At 33.7% G+C, this 18,674-nt stretch overlaps 1 protein-coding gene across 1 annotated transcript in view; it reads right to left on the bottom strand.

The window, feature by feature from the left end:
- Positions 1-17,261: 17,261 nt before the first annotated feature.
- The window catches only part of LOC128205550 (scavenger receptor cysteine-rich type 1 protein M160-like), a 37,963-nt gene continuing 36,550 nt past the window's right edge, over positions 17,262-18,674 (bottom strand). The window contains exons 45-46 of the mRNA XM_052907283.1: positions 17,639-17,942; positions 17,262-17,340 (exon numbers count right to left, since the gene is read on the bottom strand). Coding sequence (XP_052763243.1) covers positions 17,262-17,340; positions 17,639-17,942 — 383 coding nt within the window. The remainder of the gene's footprint in view (positions 17,341-17,638; positions 17,943-18,674) is intronic.

Here is an 18,674-nt window from a genome sequence, read left to right as displayed (position 1 = left end):
AATAATACCCTGATACAGGTCAGTTTGCTAAAGAATTATGATCGTCCAAAAAAAGTAATGCCTACCTATCTACCGTTTTTTGGGGGGATGTTAGTAGAAACTAAGAATATTTGTTTCGCCTAATCAAGGATTTAATTTGACGACAGTTTTGCTGCATACTGTATATATTTTTACTTTATTACATTGCATTGTGTGGGAGTAGGATTTGATATATTGGTGCAAGGTATTTTGATTATAACAATTCCAGGAAGTTTATCAAAATGCTAATCTTTATGCAAGATGTGTCATGTTTGGTGTCATTATTTTGCTTTTATAATTCACTTTTATATTCAATAATATATTGATAAATGTGTATCAATGTAAAAGTTTAATTTTTATTACAAGCAAATGAGGAAAATCAAAATAGTTCCTCAGTTGGTAAGATCCATCTACATTTCATGTCAGTATTTATCTTAGCTCCGCCCCTTTCACTGGACTTGACATTGCCCCTTTCACTGTTTTTGACATCTGATTGGCTGAGTTAAAATTGCCTTTTAATGTTCTTTATGAATGACAGTTTTATACAGGGAAAGCCTGGTTAATGTGACAATCATTATTCTGAAAATGAATCTGATTATGAATAGGCTTATAATTTATTTAAGATAATAAACATAATCTGCAGTTATGCACTTTAATTGATCAAAATACATGTTCCTTAATTATGCTTAAAATATAAATCCTTATAATATTGGAAGAGATACATGATTGTCAATTTAGAATTGAACTTCAATTTCATAGCATTTCACAGAATTTATTAAAATAATTGCTTATGGTCATGTTGATTTATAGGCTAATAACAAAGAGGGAAAAAAATAAGAAATATATATAATCATATGGAAAGGAAAAATTGAGGTGAATTTTATGTGAATATCTTAAATGTATAATTCTCCATTTTGCTAAAGTGGCTAATTGTTATTTAATTCAGATGTTTTTTGTTGTTTTTTGTACATTTTATTTTGGCATTTGATATTATTTCAAGGATATTCTGGATATGCAGTTTTAATGTCTTTTGTTTGATTAAAAAAATAGTTTCTATTTGTGTAAGAAAAGCCAGACAAAACTATAATTATTGTTATTATATGCAATTGTTTAAACCTGGGAGTAAGATAGCATATTATTGGTCCCAGTTTAAACATAATTTTGCTTTAAGTGTTTATTCATTATTTTTACCAGCTTTCTTTGTACAGTGCACTTAAAGCTGCACTCTCACAGATTGAACGTTTTGACAACTTTTTATTGTTTGCCTTGAAACCAGCCAATTTTTGCAAAAATCCATGGAACCAGTTATATAAATAAAACTACTAACAAAAAATCCAAAAATGATATAATATGCATTTTCCTTAAAAAACATCAATTTTTCAAACAGAAAAAATGTGAAAATCTACGATCTGATTTTGTCAGCAATCATAAATTTATTTGCAGATATCTAGGCAGAAATTTGCTCTTTCCAAGACAAAAAAAAAAAAATTGTCAAAATGGTATATATATCTGTGAGAGTGCAGCTTTAATGTCATCTAACACCTAGATTTTAGAGTAATTAACAAGTCTTACTTTTTGTTTTTAATTTTAAGTTTAATTAGGTTATTATTATTATTTTTTAAAGGGCCCTTTCCATATCTTGATTAAGATTATTTTTTTTTGAAAAGTTTAATTATGTTTTCTCCTACTTTTTTCTTATTGTGGACTTTTTGTTAATAGAGAATTTTATCTTCATTATCTCAACGACAACAGGATCAGAGTGGCATAAATGCAGCCACAGAGACAATTATAAACAAAAGACTTCTAAAATAGACCTGCCACATATGAAAAATTCATATAACTATACATGAAATAGACTGGATTTGCAATTGCAATTGTGTTATTTGTTATCGCTGATTTAAAAGGAACACTATTCTTAGAATAAAGGAGTGGAAATCCTGAACAGAACCCGGACCTTTAGCGTGAATACAATTGACTGGTGCATCCATGGGGAGACTTATTTAGGGATATAACATTGGCATACAATTATCTAGTAATTAGTTATCCTGACATGTACTTTACACAGAATCGCTACATGGTGACAGTTACTCTGGGACGGACATTACATTTACATACACTATGCTAATAGTATTTCTGACATGAACATTGCAAAGACACACACCAGACACCCTTAGGGTGACTTAATTAGGGACAGACATAACACTGATAAACAATACAGTAATTAATTATCCTGATGTGTACTTTACATAGAATCCCTACATGGGGACAGTTAATCAGGGACGGACATTACATTAACACCACTATAGAAATAGTAATTCTGATATGAACATTGCAAAGACACACACTATGGGGAAAGTTTATCAGGGCCTGTCACACTAAATTGACATACACTATATAGAAATAGTTATTCTGAAATTTATGAACATTGCAAAGACATACCCCATGGGGACAGTTAATAAGGGACGGACATTACATTGACATACACTATAAAAATAGTTATTCTGATATGAAAATTGTAAAGACACACACCATGGGGACAGGGATTTCAGGGATAGACATTTCATTGACATACATTATAGGAATAGTTATTCTGCCATTATCATTGTAACAACAAATGCCATGGGGACAGTTATTCAGGGACGGACATTACATTGATGTATACACTTTTATAAGTACTAGTTATTTTGACATATTAACATTTTAAGACAAGCGCCATGAGGACTGAGTTATTCCGGGACAGATGTTACATTGACTAGACTTAATTGACATACACTATAGTTAAAGTTATTCTTACATGAACATTGCAAAGACACACACCATGAGGAGACTTTAATATTTATGGACAGACATCACACTTGACAATAACCATATACTAATAATTATCCTGACATTTACTTTACATAGAATTGAACCATTGGGACAGTTATTCAGGGACAAACATACATTGACTAAATGACATTATACTATAGTAATAGTAATTCTGACATGTACATTGTAATGACACACCCAATGGTGACAGTTATTCAGGGACGGACATAACATTGACACACACTCCAGAAATTGGTATTCTCAAATGTACCTACAAAGAATCTCACCATGGGGACAGTTATTCAGGGACAAGCATTACAATTAAATACAATATAGTATAAATAGTTATTCTAAAATGTACTTTATAACAAAAAATGACACTATAGTGACATTTATTCAGGGACGGTCATTACATTTGACTTTCAATATATAGTAATATTCATAATAGTCATTCTAAAATGTATGGTACATTACAAAGACACATGCCATGGGGTCAGTTATTCAAGGACGAACATTACACTGACATATACTATATAGTAAGAGTTATAAGGACATTTAGTACAATGAAGAGATACACCCCATGGGAACAGCTATTCACGAACAGACATTACATTCATGTATACAACTTACAAATTAATAATTCTGAGGACAAGTACATTGAAAGTAATCACATCTTTGAAACAGTTATTTAGACAAATATAACAGTGACATATACTATAGTTATAGTTATAATGACATTTACATGGAAAAACACACACCATGGATACATTTTTTCTGAGGGAAGAATTTTACATCTAACAAGCACAACTATGCTACCAGAAAGTCCAAATAGTAACAAAAATATGTCAAAACATGCACATACTGAGTCAGTCATCCAATTAGACTTTTGAAGGTACAAGCCCGACTTCTAACACTAATGCTTGGCATTAATTTTTTTATCAAGCCCTGCTAAATAAAAATTGGGCTGGTGTCAATTTTGACCACTGCAGTCAGCTAAATATGCCATTAATATATAATAATCATGCGCCAACCTGCAGATCATATATAGGCAAAACTGTTGTCTGTGTCATAAGAAGCTTACTAAATCTGAAATCTGGGGGCAGATCATGACAGTTTATATTGCATTAGGATGTTGAATGCGCAATTACAGGCAAAAGACTTTCATGAAAAGAATAAATACTTCTAATAATGATGTTGTTTTTTAGGAGGGTGGGGAGGCCATGAATACCGGAGGCCTTACCTAGGGTCCTTGGGGTACAAGTCTAAAATAATAGACGTGTTATACGGGTTTCTTCCAATCCCTAATGTCTAAACGGGTTTGTGTAAAAACCGGAGGTGTTTGAAAAATATTGAAATTGTATTAAGTGCAGTATTTTATGGTTGAAATTGATCATAAAGGTTTATATTCATAATTTACCATACATGTAAAAGAAGTTATTTTGCACAAAACAAGCATTTAATGCATCAAAACACATTTACCTTTCCAATAATATGAAAGTTGACTGACACAGACAACAATTATGCCAAACGGAACAACTCGACACAATCGTAATAAGTCGGCCACCTCTGACAAGCTTCGAGATAGACTGTCAAACTCATAATTATTCGTTGGATACTTATTTTTTGTGTACAGATCTAATATAAAATAACATAATCTGGTAATATTACTTGTTTTTATGATATTTAATGGACGCAATATGCTTTAACCCGGAACAACTACCCACTTTTGGTACAAAACAATTTGTACATTAAGGATTTGCCATATCAAAAATCATAAAAAAAATCTGTCAACGTACAATTATTTGGACTACTTGGGGTACGGGATCATTTGGCAGGGATTTTATCAGCAGTTTGTCCCCGCAGGACAAGGATTTTACCCGGGCTTGGCTTGACAGAAAGCCAAAGTCCCTGCTTTTCTCCGGACCTGGGAAGGCTGTGATTACCGGAGGCCTTACCTAGGGTCCTTGGGGTACGGGATCATTTGGCAGGGATTTTACCGGCAATTCGTCCCTGCAGGACAAGGATTTTACCTGGGCTTGGCTGGACAGAAAGTCAAAGTCCCCTCTATTCTCCGGAACTGGGGAGGCCGTGATTACCCGAGACTGGGTGTATACCGGGGATAGCTGGGGAAAATGGGCCTTTGCCCGGGCTTAGCTGGACCGAAAGTCAAAGTCCCTGCCATTCCCTGGACGGGGGGGGGGGTGCGGTTACAACTGACTGGTGCATAACCAAGAGTTGTCCTACTTCTTAGCCACAGGTGCAAGTCACATAATCAATAATCGCCTTATATATGGGATAAGTGTATTAAGCTATTCTTATTAAAATTGTTTGTGTCAAGTAGATCTACCTGTGTTCTTAGCTGATACATATTCAACAAGCCACACAAAAATGCAATAGAATGAAATATATATGACTTACCATGGAAGTTAGGGATATATCCATTTTGCAAAACTTAGTGTCATTCAGTCATTCTGATTCATCGTTCTGCAAAGCTCGATGATTTTGTTTATCTTCTATGAAAAACAAAATAATTCGTCTGACACATTCGTAATTTTCCAGCATGATACATGTACCCTGGTATTGATAATTGTAATTGTATGTTTGTGTTAAACCGGTTTAAAGTCAGATTCAAGTACCAATAATTAAACAATTTTAAGTACCAATAATTGAACAATTTTAAGCAATATCATCTTTTTAACGTTACAACTCTTTAACGTCACGTATAATTTTCATTCCTGCAGTATTTTAAAGACGGTTAAAAAAGGAAGATTTTTTTTTAAAAAGGTTACATTACACTATTTCATAAGTTTCGAAATTAGTTAAATTACCTTTAATAATATCATTTACATAAATAACATGGTTGTTATATTAAACATATAAGATACATATGTAGTAACATTTGTTTTTGCTTTAAATGAAGTGCAATAATCGCGTTTAAAATCATAAATAGTCAAAACAGGTTTTGCTGGGTTTTTCTCCCGTAAAAAACATTCATAAAATTTCTGTTGTTCTTTAAATAAAAAGCAAGTATTTCAAAATCCTTAAACAAGTGATAATTAACATCATAACAATAATATAATAGCTTAGAAGTGGGTTTTTTACGGATTTTGCATTATCGGTAAAATCTTGGATTTTTATCCCGCAGGAGAAAAACCCCGTACTAAAAAGCGGGGTTTTTTTGTTTCGCGTTATTTCACTTCCGGTGTCGAAGCATAATGCTCCTTTTGATACAAGATGTTGTTTTGAGCTAAAATGACTTGAATCGTGTATTATTGAAACCCCGCGGGATTTTTCCCCAGCTTTTGAAAAACGGGAGAAAAATCCCGCGGGATGGTGAAAAACCCCGTGTTTCTCTGCGAAAACCCCGCTGGGGCCCGAAGTTGGCGGGTCAATTAGACAAACTTCCAAAAACATTTCGCAAACAAAAAACACCAAAATCATACCTTAATGAAGCCTTCTAACTAAAGAATAGGCCAGTATTCGATTACACCGTATTTAAAGGGTACTTGAGTTTGCGAAATCTAGGATTTGCAAACACAAATTGGAGGTCGTTTTTTAATAATTACGAAGATAATTGTCAAATACCGACAAAGAACGCCGGTTATAATACTTTTGAATTTACAGTTTGCACTGTCACTTGATGGTGTGAAACGAGTTACGATTTATGATGTGTATTCATTTTCGGATTAATCTTCAAAGTTCACGGCTTTACTCTTCTACGATATTTACATTGCACTGTTCGTGATATTTTTTTTTAATTTTGGTTATGGCTGACAATTAAACAAATCAGAAGTATTTGACTCTAAATCAACGTGTCGAGTGTATTTAATTATTAGACAACGGCCGTGGTGCAAGAAGAACTGTGTACGGACTTAAATCAATTTCTTGCTTATGGTAACAATTGAAATCCAAACACTAAAAGACAGAGGAAAATTACAGGAAAAGAGGAATCAATGAAGTGTGTAATCATGGTTTTTAACTCACAGAGTGACATGCTTGTCATGATAATGTCGGCTCAATTTAAATAAACTTTAAATGTGTCAGGAAAGTCCAACCTGGACTAAGTGGCCACCTGTAGTAAGCAGCCACATTTACCTTTTCCCCAAGATGCCACTACATACAGGTTTGACTATATATATCACTATAATAAGACCAGTCAACCCCTTTAGGGTCGAGCATGCTTTCGTTGTAAGGATCCGTTTCTCTTATTATTAAATCCAAAGAGGCACTGATGCCTTAAAATTTCAGTGTAATAAACTAATAAAATCTGCATTTAAATGTTAATAAGTATACTTTACAGTGAAGAAACATGAAAGCAAAAAAAAATGTTGTATTTCATTATTTGGAAGTATGTGTTTAATGATAATGATGTTTTTAGCTTTATGCAAGATGGGTAATAATAAAAAGTGTTTGTCATTTATAAAAAGAGAATCATTCAAATATCATTGCATGTGAATAATATATCAAGCTATATTTTATTAGAAGGCGTTCAAATTAACCATGATTGCAACATAATGTAATCTATCTTACTTTACGACTGGGTTTCATAGCTTCTTTTTACGATAACATGTTCCTTAACTTCTATACGAAAGTTTGATTAATTTACTACGGCAATGGAAGCTAAAGCAAAGAATTTCTTGATCATGATCTAATCCTCGATATCATACTTAAAAACGGTTGAAATAAGTGAAATCCAATAAAACAACTCTGCTCATGCTCTAATGGAGTCAGTATCCATCCTTTTGTGCAAACAGAGCAGCTGTATATATAGCATAAACCTCTAAACAGTTGATTGTGCGTGTTTTCCTACTTAGCTTGCCCCTGTATTTTTCATTGTATTATTCGTGAATGAAGGAATTTGTAAAATGGAGATTGACTACAAACTTACAACAATGCGGCAGGTCATGCTTTAGTGTTTTTATAAAAAGATCATTAGAAACACTAAGAATACCAAGCCTATCATATCTGGTTATAATGGCAATAAGAAAGTGGATATGTTCAGAGTCTATATTATCATTTAACTACAACTTTCCAGGACATACTCATCTTGAAATAGAAAACACTCACGAAACATTCATAAGACATGAATACAGAAGAGTTGAAGAGAAAGGTTTCAAAATCAAAGGGGGACAATTGTCTCCTTAACTAAATTTATAATAATCGATATTTTCAGAATATAAAACTCTACATTCTTGGGTATATTCAACACTTATCTTGTATTATATTTATTATTTCGTTCAGTTTTTGTTTTCTTAACTTTATATAAAAATAGCAAACTTAATATAAGTATTTCGCTTATCTTAAAACAAGCTCAATGTTAGCGCGCAAAAGCATATATCGGTCCCAACAAGAATAAGCTACACGTCTGCGATATAAACGTATATGACGTCATACATCGGGACGTAAGATAAACAAAATTGAATAAAATCGCTACCGCTTTGACATGAAACAAAACAATTTCATTTTTGTGATCGATGTTTAGTAAACAAATGATCGAATGACATTGTTGTTGATCATACTGTAACATTGTTTTTATTTTGTGAAAACACTTAACTATTTATAAGACTAAATTAAACAGGAACAAAGGCTATACATTATATTGGGGTATTCTGGAATCTATTCTTTTGAATGGCATTTGCAATACTAAAAATAAAGCTTAATGTTATTTTTCAAACTCGCTGCTTGCGTAGCGAGATAATTGCGTAAGAGATTGAAAAACATAAAATAGGGAAGTGCTGTAGTACAGTGTAACCTTATTAACTTCAATAATAAGATATTATTGTTGATAATTCTGTAAGATTTGTATTTGTTTTTGTGAAAAAACTTTACTGTTATAAGTTCATTAAACAGGGATAAAAAAGGCTATACATTATGAGGGAATAATCTGAAATTTATTCTTTTGAATGGCATTTGCAAAACAAACAAAAAATAAGCTTTATGTTAGTGTCCAACTCTCCCTTTGTCGCTGCATAGGAGATTGAGGAACATATAGGAAAGTGGTATAGTACCGTGTAACCATCATCCTTTTGGGGGAAAGTTGGAAAACAAAAATCAATATTTTCAAAAATCAATATTTAGGGCCAATACAATTTAAGACTTCGTTATTTAATAAAGTATTTTTTTAAACACAATGTTTGTCAGATTTTATCGTGCAACGTGGAAAACATCAAAAGCATTTTTCTACAATTTATGAAATAGACCATAAGTTAAAGCTACATTTGGGACAATATTAAATATAGTCGGCCCCTACTAATGATGCACATGAAGCACATGTATTTCATTCTCATAGAAGTTTAATCACAGTTGATATATCTACATTATCAGAATACGTTAAAAAACGTACATACCAGATAGGTCAAGTCCTTTAAGATATCCACCATAAATTTGCATGTGTATGTCTATTTTATAAAAAAAACATCATAATTCAACTTTTTGCGACAGTTCAATAAAATTCAAATAAGTTTCATATTATATCATTTCACATGTGTGTGCGACTCGAACTAACGACCACAAACGACTGTTTACAACTATACCCTGTCATATAAAACATCGGCATAATAGTTAAATAAGATGTTTGCAATATTTTCAACGACAAGCGATTACATTTTTTCAAATGACTGACCAACAGAGCTGGCTCATTGTTTTGGCAATGTTCTTTATTTGTAAAGCATTTCAGACGCACATACCATATTTAGTTGTGACTATGGATAACATTTTGCAATGCAATATATCAACAGATGTCAACGACATACCGTAGTTAGGTACGTACTATGCTAAGTTAAGTAATGGTTACAATGTATCAGTTGAACATGTATCATGAGTGAATTAAATTAAGCAAGGAATAAATCACATTATATCATTTATAAGGTCTGTTTAACGCCATATACTGTTTTAAATAATGATCGTTGGTATAAACGATGACAAATGTTGATATAACCCATTTGCGGTTCTCATTTAGTTTCCCTTGCATTATTTAAACGCCACGTGTTGCGTAAATGGCCAGTGCTAAATATAAAATACATGTTCTCGTAGTCGGAATTGAATGTTAATTGCTTTGACAGAAAGACAAAATATTTATATTTAAGCATTGGTTCAGTATTAAATGTTATAAGTGAGACTTGAGAAATTATGAACAAATATATCTAAAAACGATTATATGCGCATTTAACGAACAGAGCTATCAAATGGGCCGGGTTGGAATAATGAAAATTTACGACAATATGGATTTAGGATCTGCTTACAGTTAATATATTTGATAGTGGTCATGAAATCGTGTGTGTTTATAGATTATAAGTATCTTCCATGGCCGAGAGTGCAAGATAGTTTCATCCCGACCCAAGCGTTTTGTGGAAACGAGGCGCGAGGGTTAAGATGGACCTATCTTATACACGAGTGGCTATGGTAGATGCTTTCTCTCCCACCTTAGTGATACAAAATTATTTTGTGCGTAGTGAAAATAAATGCGTGTGGATATGTGATAATTCGTGGTTGGCATGGATATGCGCGCAGTGATTCACATTATGTTAATAGTCAAATCGGCCTTTAAATAGTTCAGAGGAGAGTGAATCATTATAAATTGAAAGGTGCGTGAAAACATTTTTTTTGAGATAATTGAAACGAGAAATAATTAATTAACAATATAAATATTGCAACAAGACAACGTTTCTATGATGCTACAGACGACAGTCTTCAACAAGGGAGGTATTTACAATGTGATGACCATTAAAAGGAGTTCCATACGGGCGTTTCATCTTTGCCCGTGGGCAAGATAAGAATTTCTGGCATGGTTAAATGTTTGGATCTACGGTCTGAGGTGGGAGAAAATGATATCTTAAGACAACCGGTTATTTGCAGCAGTACTCGGGCTGATTATTTACGGATACTGATTTTAGGCCTTTTTGTAAGATCTGATGTTCATGCCTCTCGTCGGTTATAATTTCGAACCAAAATTTACACGCACTGCCATATATTCATAAGTTCTCATTACAATCTGCGACGAATAAGTTACTAGCAGAAATATTCCGACGGATCCATTACACACATCATAGTTTCAATTCCCTTAAGCGACAAAATCATTCAGAAAAATCAAAATCTACGTTACAAAGGCAGTTAAGCACACATAATCTGAGTACAACATTTAAATTGAGTTTTTTTTCGTTCGATAAGAGAAACCCAATGTGAGAACGAACGTGTGCGAACAAACATTTAGCATACCAGGTATAGCGAATGATCGACACCAAAACGGACTTGTGTTTTGCAAGACGAAATCAAAAAGAAAACTTGCTAGACAAATATGTTATTATATGAACATTATGAAAACGCTAATAACAGTTTGGTTTATTTGTAGACGCATGCTGCATACAGAAGCAAAACAATTTAAATAACTGCAGTATTGTTAATGTGTGTTTATAGATTGACCATTCCTCAATCGTACAAGCAAGAAAGCAACGGAATAATACATTGTTCAAGAACAGTTCTTCTTGATGAATGTTCTCTCGTAAACCAAAAGAAAAACACGTGAACCAACTGTTAAACAAAAGCACATGAACCTGCTACAACTGTTCCAAAGATGTATTCTATAGACTCAATTTCAAATGTAGAAACAAAAATAAGATCACGTGCAAATCGATCCTTCTACAATAGACACACGGTCAAGCTTCAACTAGACATTTTGATTCTTAAAATAACATTCAAAAACACGTGCCACTATTACTGTGTATGGCTATGCATTTACCTTTCAATTAGCAGAGATCATCATTATGATTTGCATTTTTATTTTTTAACATGACTTAACATGATTCTTCAATGCAGCCAACGGAAAGAAAAATCATCACTGTTTGTCTTATGAGACTGCAATATAATTTGAATATGTGCTAAAAGGTCCAACCTGTCACCTTTGTCACCTAAATTTATCCTTTTCTGACGAAATTAAAGTCTAGCACAATCAATTCCATTTTTAAATGATGAAGAAATATCAACCGATATTATTGATAAATTTTGTATTATACAATGTAAGTTTAATGCAAACAAAAAACAACAAGCACAGCAAGAGGGCAGAGGAAAATGAAATATGTGACAGTGACCAAACAATTTTCTTTAATATTAATACAATTGTAGCTGCTTGTGCCCAGCTCTTTGTACTAAAGTGTTCATTTTGTCAGCAATTCATTCCATTATGACTTTCCAATTGCATTTGAATTTCAAAACAGTCTAGGAACTATTCAACTGTAATGAGTAAAATTTCTTCGGCATTGCGATCCTTTATTTTATACCGAAACAAATGCGACAGTTCTGCAGAACAGTGGTAAATTAAGCAATTTAATTAATGATAATATATTTCCTATTGAAATGTGATACACATTTTACTTACCCGTGCCACTGGAATCATTGAAATAGGTGAATGCATGTGTTTGTATTTATTTTCCTTTTTTATATGCAAATTGGCAAACATACTAAAAGGGGAGGTAACTCAAATATTCTTATGAGGGAACCATATATCAAAAGTCTTACAAAATTGAATCCCTTGAATAAATATTGAAATTACTTTTTTCTATGTCTATTAAATAAATAAAAAAAACATATGTTTATATTTTATAACTACGTTTGATTTATTATCAGTTTAATAATGTAAACAATATATATATATTGGTATCAGTTAGTATATAATACGGCGCCCATTTACAAAAAAATCAGCAATTAATAGTACTTCTGTACGTCCTTCTGTTTCCTGGTTCTGTTTTTACTTATATAGCTTTGTTTCATAACTCAATCATTCACGATTCAAGTTTGTTAAACACCAATCACGCTTATTGCATTTATAATCAGAGACAACAGAACTTTTCTCAAACGTTTTGCCAACTTTTGAAAAAAAGGATCATAATAATATTGAAACGATTAAAAGTACACTGTACAATTCATTTTAAAACAGCTGAATTCAATGAACGTTGAGGATTCCAGTTCAATAACTTAGGTTAATATGCTTGTTTCTGAAGACTTAAAATGAAGGCAATTAACTTATAATATCAATTATGTATTATAACAGGCTTGGCTATGACTCTCATATCCCCAGCTAGTAAGTAATCAACAAACGACCAGGTTTGTTTATGGGCATTTATTTAATGCCGTAATAATAATATACATCATTTGTATAAACAAGGTAAATCTTGATGACTTATCTGGCGGCCAATACCACCACTAATATAAAAATAGTACAGAAATCTGTAATATAGGCAGTAATGACACAATAATGAATACAAACATACAAACATTTGAAATAACACCATTAATATATAAAAGTAGCTAGAAATGCCAAAATGGATGTGGAGTATTGGAACAGTCTTTTTTTTAACACAATTCATGTTAAATGTAAACAAAATATACAAAGTTGATAGTGGGTGGGTTGCAAGTTTCCCTGGGGCAGAAGGCTGATAAGGTGGGCTGCCACTGCTCAATCCATTGAATCATCGTCAGAATCGTCATCGCTGGAGAAGACGTTAGATGCGGAGGACTGCGGTTGAACACCATTGGGTGGCATCTGCACCAATTCGGGCAGCGCTGGTGTTGTCCGGGTGACCGGGGCCGGAGACTGGGTTGGAGGGGCCTGTGATCCCGTTGTCAGAGGTGTGTGATGGTCATGTTCTTCCGGAAAAGATACGGCCGCTGTTTCCGGGCTGGGCACTGTGTGGGGAGATGCAAACGTCCAAGGCTGGCCTGACCGGGCATTCTTCTTGGCGGAAGGCCTGGTCCTTGATGACCGCTTGTGAAAATGACAATATTTAAACGGAAATGATCATAATGTAGAAATTTGGTAAAACATGAAATCAGTGGAAGCAATTCACACTGAATACCAGGAAATGTATAACCCCCTGGATACATGGAATACCCAGACAACCTGGCCAAATTGAGGCTTTGTGAGAACACAGGCTGACATCACCACAAATGTGGGGAAAAAGAACCTCACTGTGAAACCACAGGAAAAGATAGCCACATAAACGTGGAAAATCACCGTGACAACACGGGAAAATGGCATAATGCCCCAAAAACATAGGAAGGGGAACTCCATGAAACATGGGAAATTTTGGTTTATGAAATACATAGCCACCATGATGTGGACATTGAATCACTGTGACACACGGGAAATGAAAATCACCACTATCCGTGGGAAAGTAACTTGCAGTGACACTGTGCGAATATTCAAATCACCCTGTGACAGGGGAACAATTAATATCTGCGAATACGCAGAGGATGTTTAACTCTTATTATGTAATATAAATCGTATTCCACGCGAACACGCAAAATAAACAAGATATCAGGGTATAATGTTAACTGTATATCTAGCCATTAATATTTCCAATTAAGAATCGGAAAACCAGGTAAGTTATAAAGATAACGCCGGATTGCGTAATAACAGATAACCAGCTTATAAACTGAAATATTACAATATACATGTACCGGTATCCATAATGGACAAGGTATGGACAAACAAAGAACAATATGGGCAGATTGCGGGGGGTTCCCCCTACATGAGCAACTTAACTGAATTGCGTTGCATCACCGTGCATTCTTTTCAGCCACAATAGCAGCACGAAGATTGTTGTATAATTTTCTGTGCCAGTCATCAGCGAGATGAACACCATCCTCGGAGAAAGCGCTCCCCTTGGCGACGTCACTCCAAAAACCTTTTGGCCGCCAAAACCGGAGGTGGCTGGCTTTAGAACAGTGCCGGGAAACGATGATGTTGGACTTGTCTACACGGTGGTTGAACTACTGTAAATCCACAGGATAACGAGTTTGAATCAAAGGGTCAGTTCTGTGGAGGGTCGCACAATAGATTAATATGTTGTTCACTTGACACTCAAAATGCAGGGCCTGCATAAGAGTAATAATGTTAGTGGCGACGGTGTCAGGAGATATTGAAGGGTGATAGAGATCGTTCGTTTCTACCAATAAAACCACAATGTCTGGTTTAAAATCACGAATATCCTGCAGTCTGCTAAACAAATCCGATACTGTAGCACCTGGGTATCCCGTGTAACGGATATGCGACGAATCTTGTAGATTGAAATTCAAACCTTTCAAATTCTGTACCCTTGATGTCTATGTATAATCGTTTTAGGCGATAAACATACGATTGTCCAAAAATTTGTATCTTCCTGTCCGCCATCTTTATTTCCCGACCGGAAGATGAGTGCGTGATCAATACACGACGATCTCCGAGGATTTTGCACTTTTACATCATTTTTTACAATGAAGTTGTACGTACTCACACACAAATTTAATAGCAACAATGAAAGAATTTAATTAGTCCTTCTTTCGTATAAAAATGTACACGTTATACAAAGAATTAAGCACGTATATATACGAAAATTGATTTTTTAGCGTTTCACGCAAAGCTTGTTCGCTGAAGACAAAGGATAATGGAGATATAGATTCCATTGGTTTGTAAAGGTTAAGTGGTATCCCTCCTACCAGCTGATTGGTTATCAAGCCAGGCGTAGTCTGGCAGTGAGACCTCGACGCACAGAAACGCTTGTCGGTACCGCGAAACGGTAAAATTGCCAAACCAATAAGGAAATGGCCTAGCAAGTTACATACATACTTTTATGTACCATAAATGTCATTTATGCGATGTGTGGACATTTAGAGACTATGAAATCAATGTTTCTTTTTTCATTGAACAATTAAAACTAAGGTTAAAGGATGTTGTCATTACACAGTGGCCTGAGAGCGTTCAGGCATCGTCTGCATTGTCACTGTTAAGTGTTCTAAAGTCTAACTTTGACATGTCTAGCTACTTGACATCAATTAATAATATCAAACATTGACATGAAATATCTAAACTAAGATTGTCATCACATAGACTATTTCTGGAACAAGAACGTACTCAATCATTCCAAGTAGTGACAGCAAATGTACAATTTGTGGAAATAATGATATAGAAGATGATTTCCACTTTGTGTTAATTTGTCCTTCATATAGGGATTTACGGAAACACTATGTACCAAAGTTTAACTGGGGAAGACCAAGCATGTTTAAATTTGTAAACCTCTTGAATACGACAAAAAAAACAAATATTACATAAATTAGCTTTTTATGTGATTAAAGCAAACTAAAGTGAGAAATTCTTCAACATTCCTGTGTGATATATATTGCATAGCTATGTTTTTACGCACCCCCGCGATAATTGCGGTTTACCATTTTGTATGCTATGGTCGTATTATTGTTATACATTCCATTTTTATGCATGTTTGTGATAAAATTTTGTATGCGATAAAAAGTTGTATATGCTTACATCAAAAATAAACCTTATGTTATGTCATTGATTCGCATGTGTTGATAAATTGTTAACGTACAGTTCATAAGAAATGTATGGAGCCGGTTTGAAGCATATCTATGGTCTCACTAAAGGAAAAAAAGATCAGATATTTGTCTTGTTTGTCATCACTGCATAGCTATCAACAATATTTTCTGTGCAATAATAGTTACATTTATGGGGTCGACATTGTTGATGAATTGTGGCCATTATGTGACAATTATTAATCAAGATTAGATCGTGGAAAAACACATGCATCTCAGTTCTTCAGTCCTCATACTCACACTTTGTACTTTAATCACAGTTCTTAAAATCTAAAATCTCGTTAAGCAAATGTCAAGAACATTTAAAATTCTTGACGTAGATGATATTTTCTTTTCTTGAACCATCATTCGATAACTTCTAGCAATTATAATAATATCTAAATGAAATTGCATACTTATATATATTTGAAATTAAACAGCACCCATCCTCCACAATTATTACATTATTTATTCTCCTTGCTAGGATACACCAAATTCAATAATGGCTGAATACTAATTTACCAAAATGAATCTACCACCAATTACCAAATTACCACACAGACGCCCAGTCCCGTCATGCATTAAGAGTTTAATGTATTTTTTCTTAATTCTTAACGACATTTGATTAGTACATTATAAGCTCATGTTATAACAACCCATGCAACAGATTGGTCTCTACTCGCAGGTAGTATAGAGTATCTTTTTCTGTTAGAATAATGTATGTACCGAGTTTATATAATACGGTAAATTTGTAGAATGGAAATATGCAATTTATTATATGATATGTAATTTTGTTCTCCTTTTATGTTAAATACATGATGAGCAAATACAGCGAACAAATAAGAGGTGCAATATTTTATTAATAGCTAAAAACGTTGAGGACAGAAAGACCTAGCACTAAAACCAATACACTTAAAAGTAAAAATTAAAAAAAAAAATCAGTTTACCATGATCACATTATATGAACAAACTTCTAAGAAATTAAAGATCATTTATGAAAAGTTATAGACACACTCATAGTTAGCAAAGTAGTTCAAATATATAGTATCTAGAACTTAGGTCCATAAACAAAACGGGTATTTCAAAATCCATGTCTTGTCTTAGTTACGAAATCCTTCATTGTAGTAAGATCCATGATCGTCTACAGGGAGATACTCGTACCCATCATCGTCGGCTGATCTGAAATATTGTATCGTAAAATACTAAACTATTTCGATCTGTGCACGTTTGTTGTTGTATTTTGACATATATGTGTTCAGATCAATTTCTAAACCAGTTCGAAATTTGGATTTCACACAATAAATCATTTTGATTAATATATAATTTGGAGTTGCCTTCATTTGAACGCATATTTTTTACTTAAAGCCCTAAACCCCTAAATACCACTTTATATAACGCAATAGTTCATACAAATGTTAAAAAAACATCGATATTTTGAATAATTATACGTAGTTGTGAACGTTACCCCATTATTTACCTAGTGTACACAGTCCCCTCGTAAAAATGCGTGCTATCCTTGGTACCATTCTCAAAAGCAAGCTGGGAACCAGACAACTTTAGTCGCGGAATTTTTGTTTCAAGTTCTTGCATCTGTTTTTGCAGCGCAATGTCATGCATGTCTCTGTACACATTGTCCTTGTGTTTTGGCTCCAAACTTCTGACAGGTTGGTTGTCTCTTTTCTTATTCTGCCGTTTGCATACCACGACTACCAACACCAAAATCAACAATAGCAGCAGTATACCGGCGGAAGTTGACACAATCAAAACAATCAAAGATGTGCCTGAAAATATGTATAGTGTTTACTTTGTTATGTATGCCAAGATTTCAGCTAAATGCATCTTTTAATGAAATGTGCATCGAGTGGTAAGGAAAATGACTAGCAAAACAGATACCCTTCAAAAGTTCGTCTGATGAAGACTCCAAACTGCTGAAATACAAAACAGAATCATTAGCAAACGTGAGTATTAGTAGTTTTTAAAATATGATAATAAATTCAACATGATATATTATAAAAATGCTGATCTTGGGTTTTACGTTTATTCAGATATTGGCGACAATTGCTCGCGTTCGAGTCCGGCTACGGGTTTAGTACAAGCAGGCTAAGAAGATCGGTTTATTGCAATAGGTTTGCATACATTAATAGTTTTCACGTTTAGCATAAAATAAACATTGTATTATAGCAACAAATTACATACTTCTTGTTTTATATGTATATAACACAAGTTATGGATATATTGACATACAAAGAAATACTTCTAGAATTAGTATATATTATATTGTTTTAATTTAAATGTAGGTGCAAGAGCATAACATACCTTAAAACATTAGCAACCGCTAACCTATCATCTATATTTTAAAAAAAAACGGAATATATACAAGTGTTCCTAACGATCACAACACTAAATTGAGTAAGAAATGTTATTCTATTGCAATTTACCTGCATGTTGGTGTACCATCCACGACCTCACATTCAAAATCACGTTGGCAAGGCTTGAGAGCGGTAAATGCAGAG

The sequence above is a fragment of the Mya arenaria genome, chromosome 2 (assembly GCF_026914265.1).
Source record: "Mya arenaria isolate MELC-2E11 chromosome 2, ASM2691426v1".
Taxonomy (NCBI): Eukaryota; Metazoa; Mollusca; class Bivalvia; order Myida; family Myidae; genus Mya; species Mya arenaria.
Note: the sequence above shows the minus strand (reverse complement) of the source record. Positions and strands in the feature narration are given on the sequence as shown.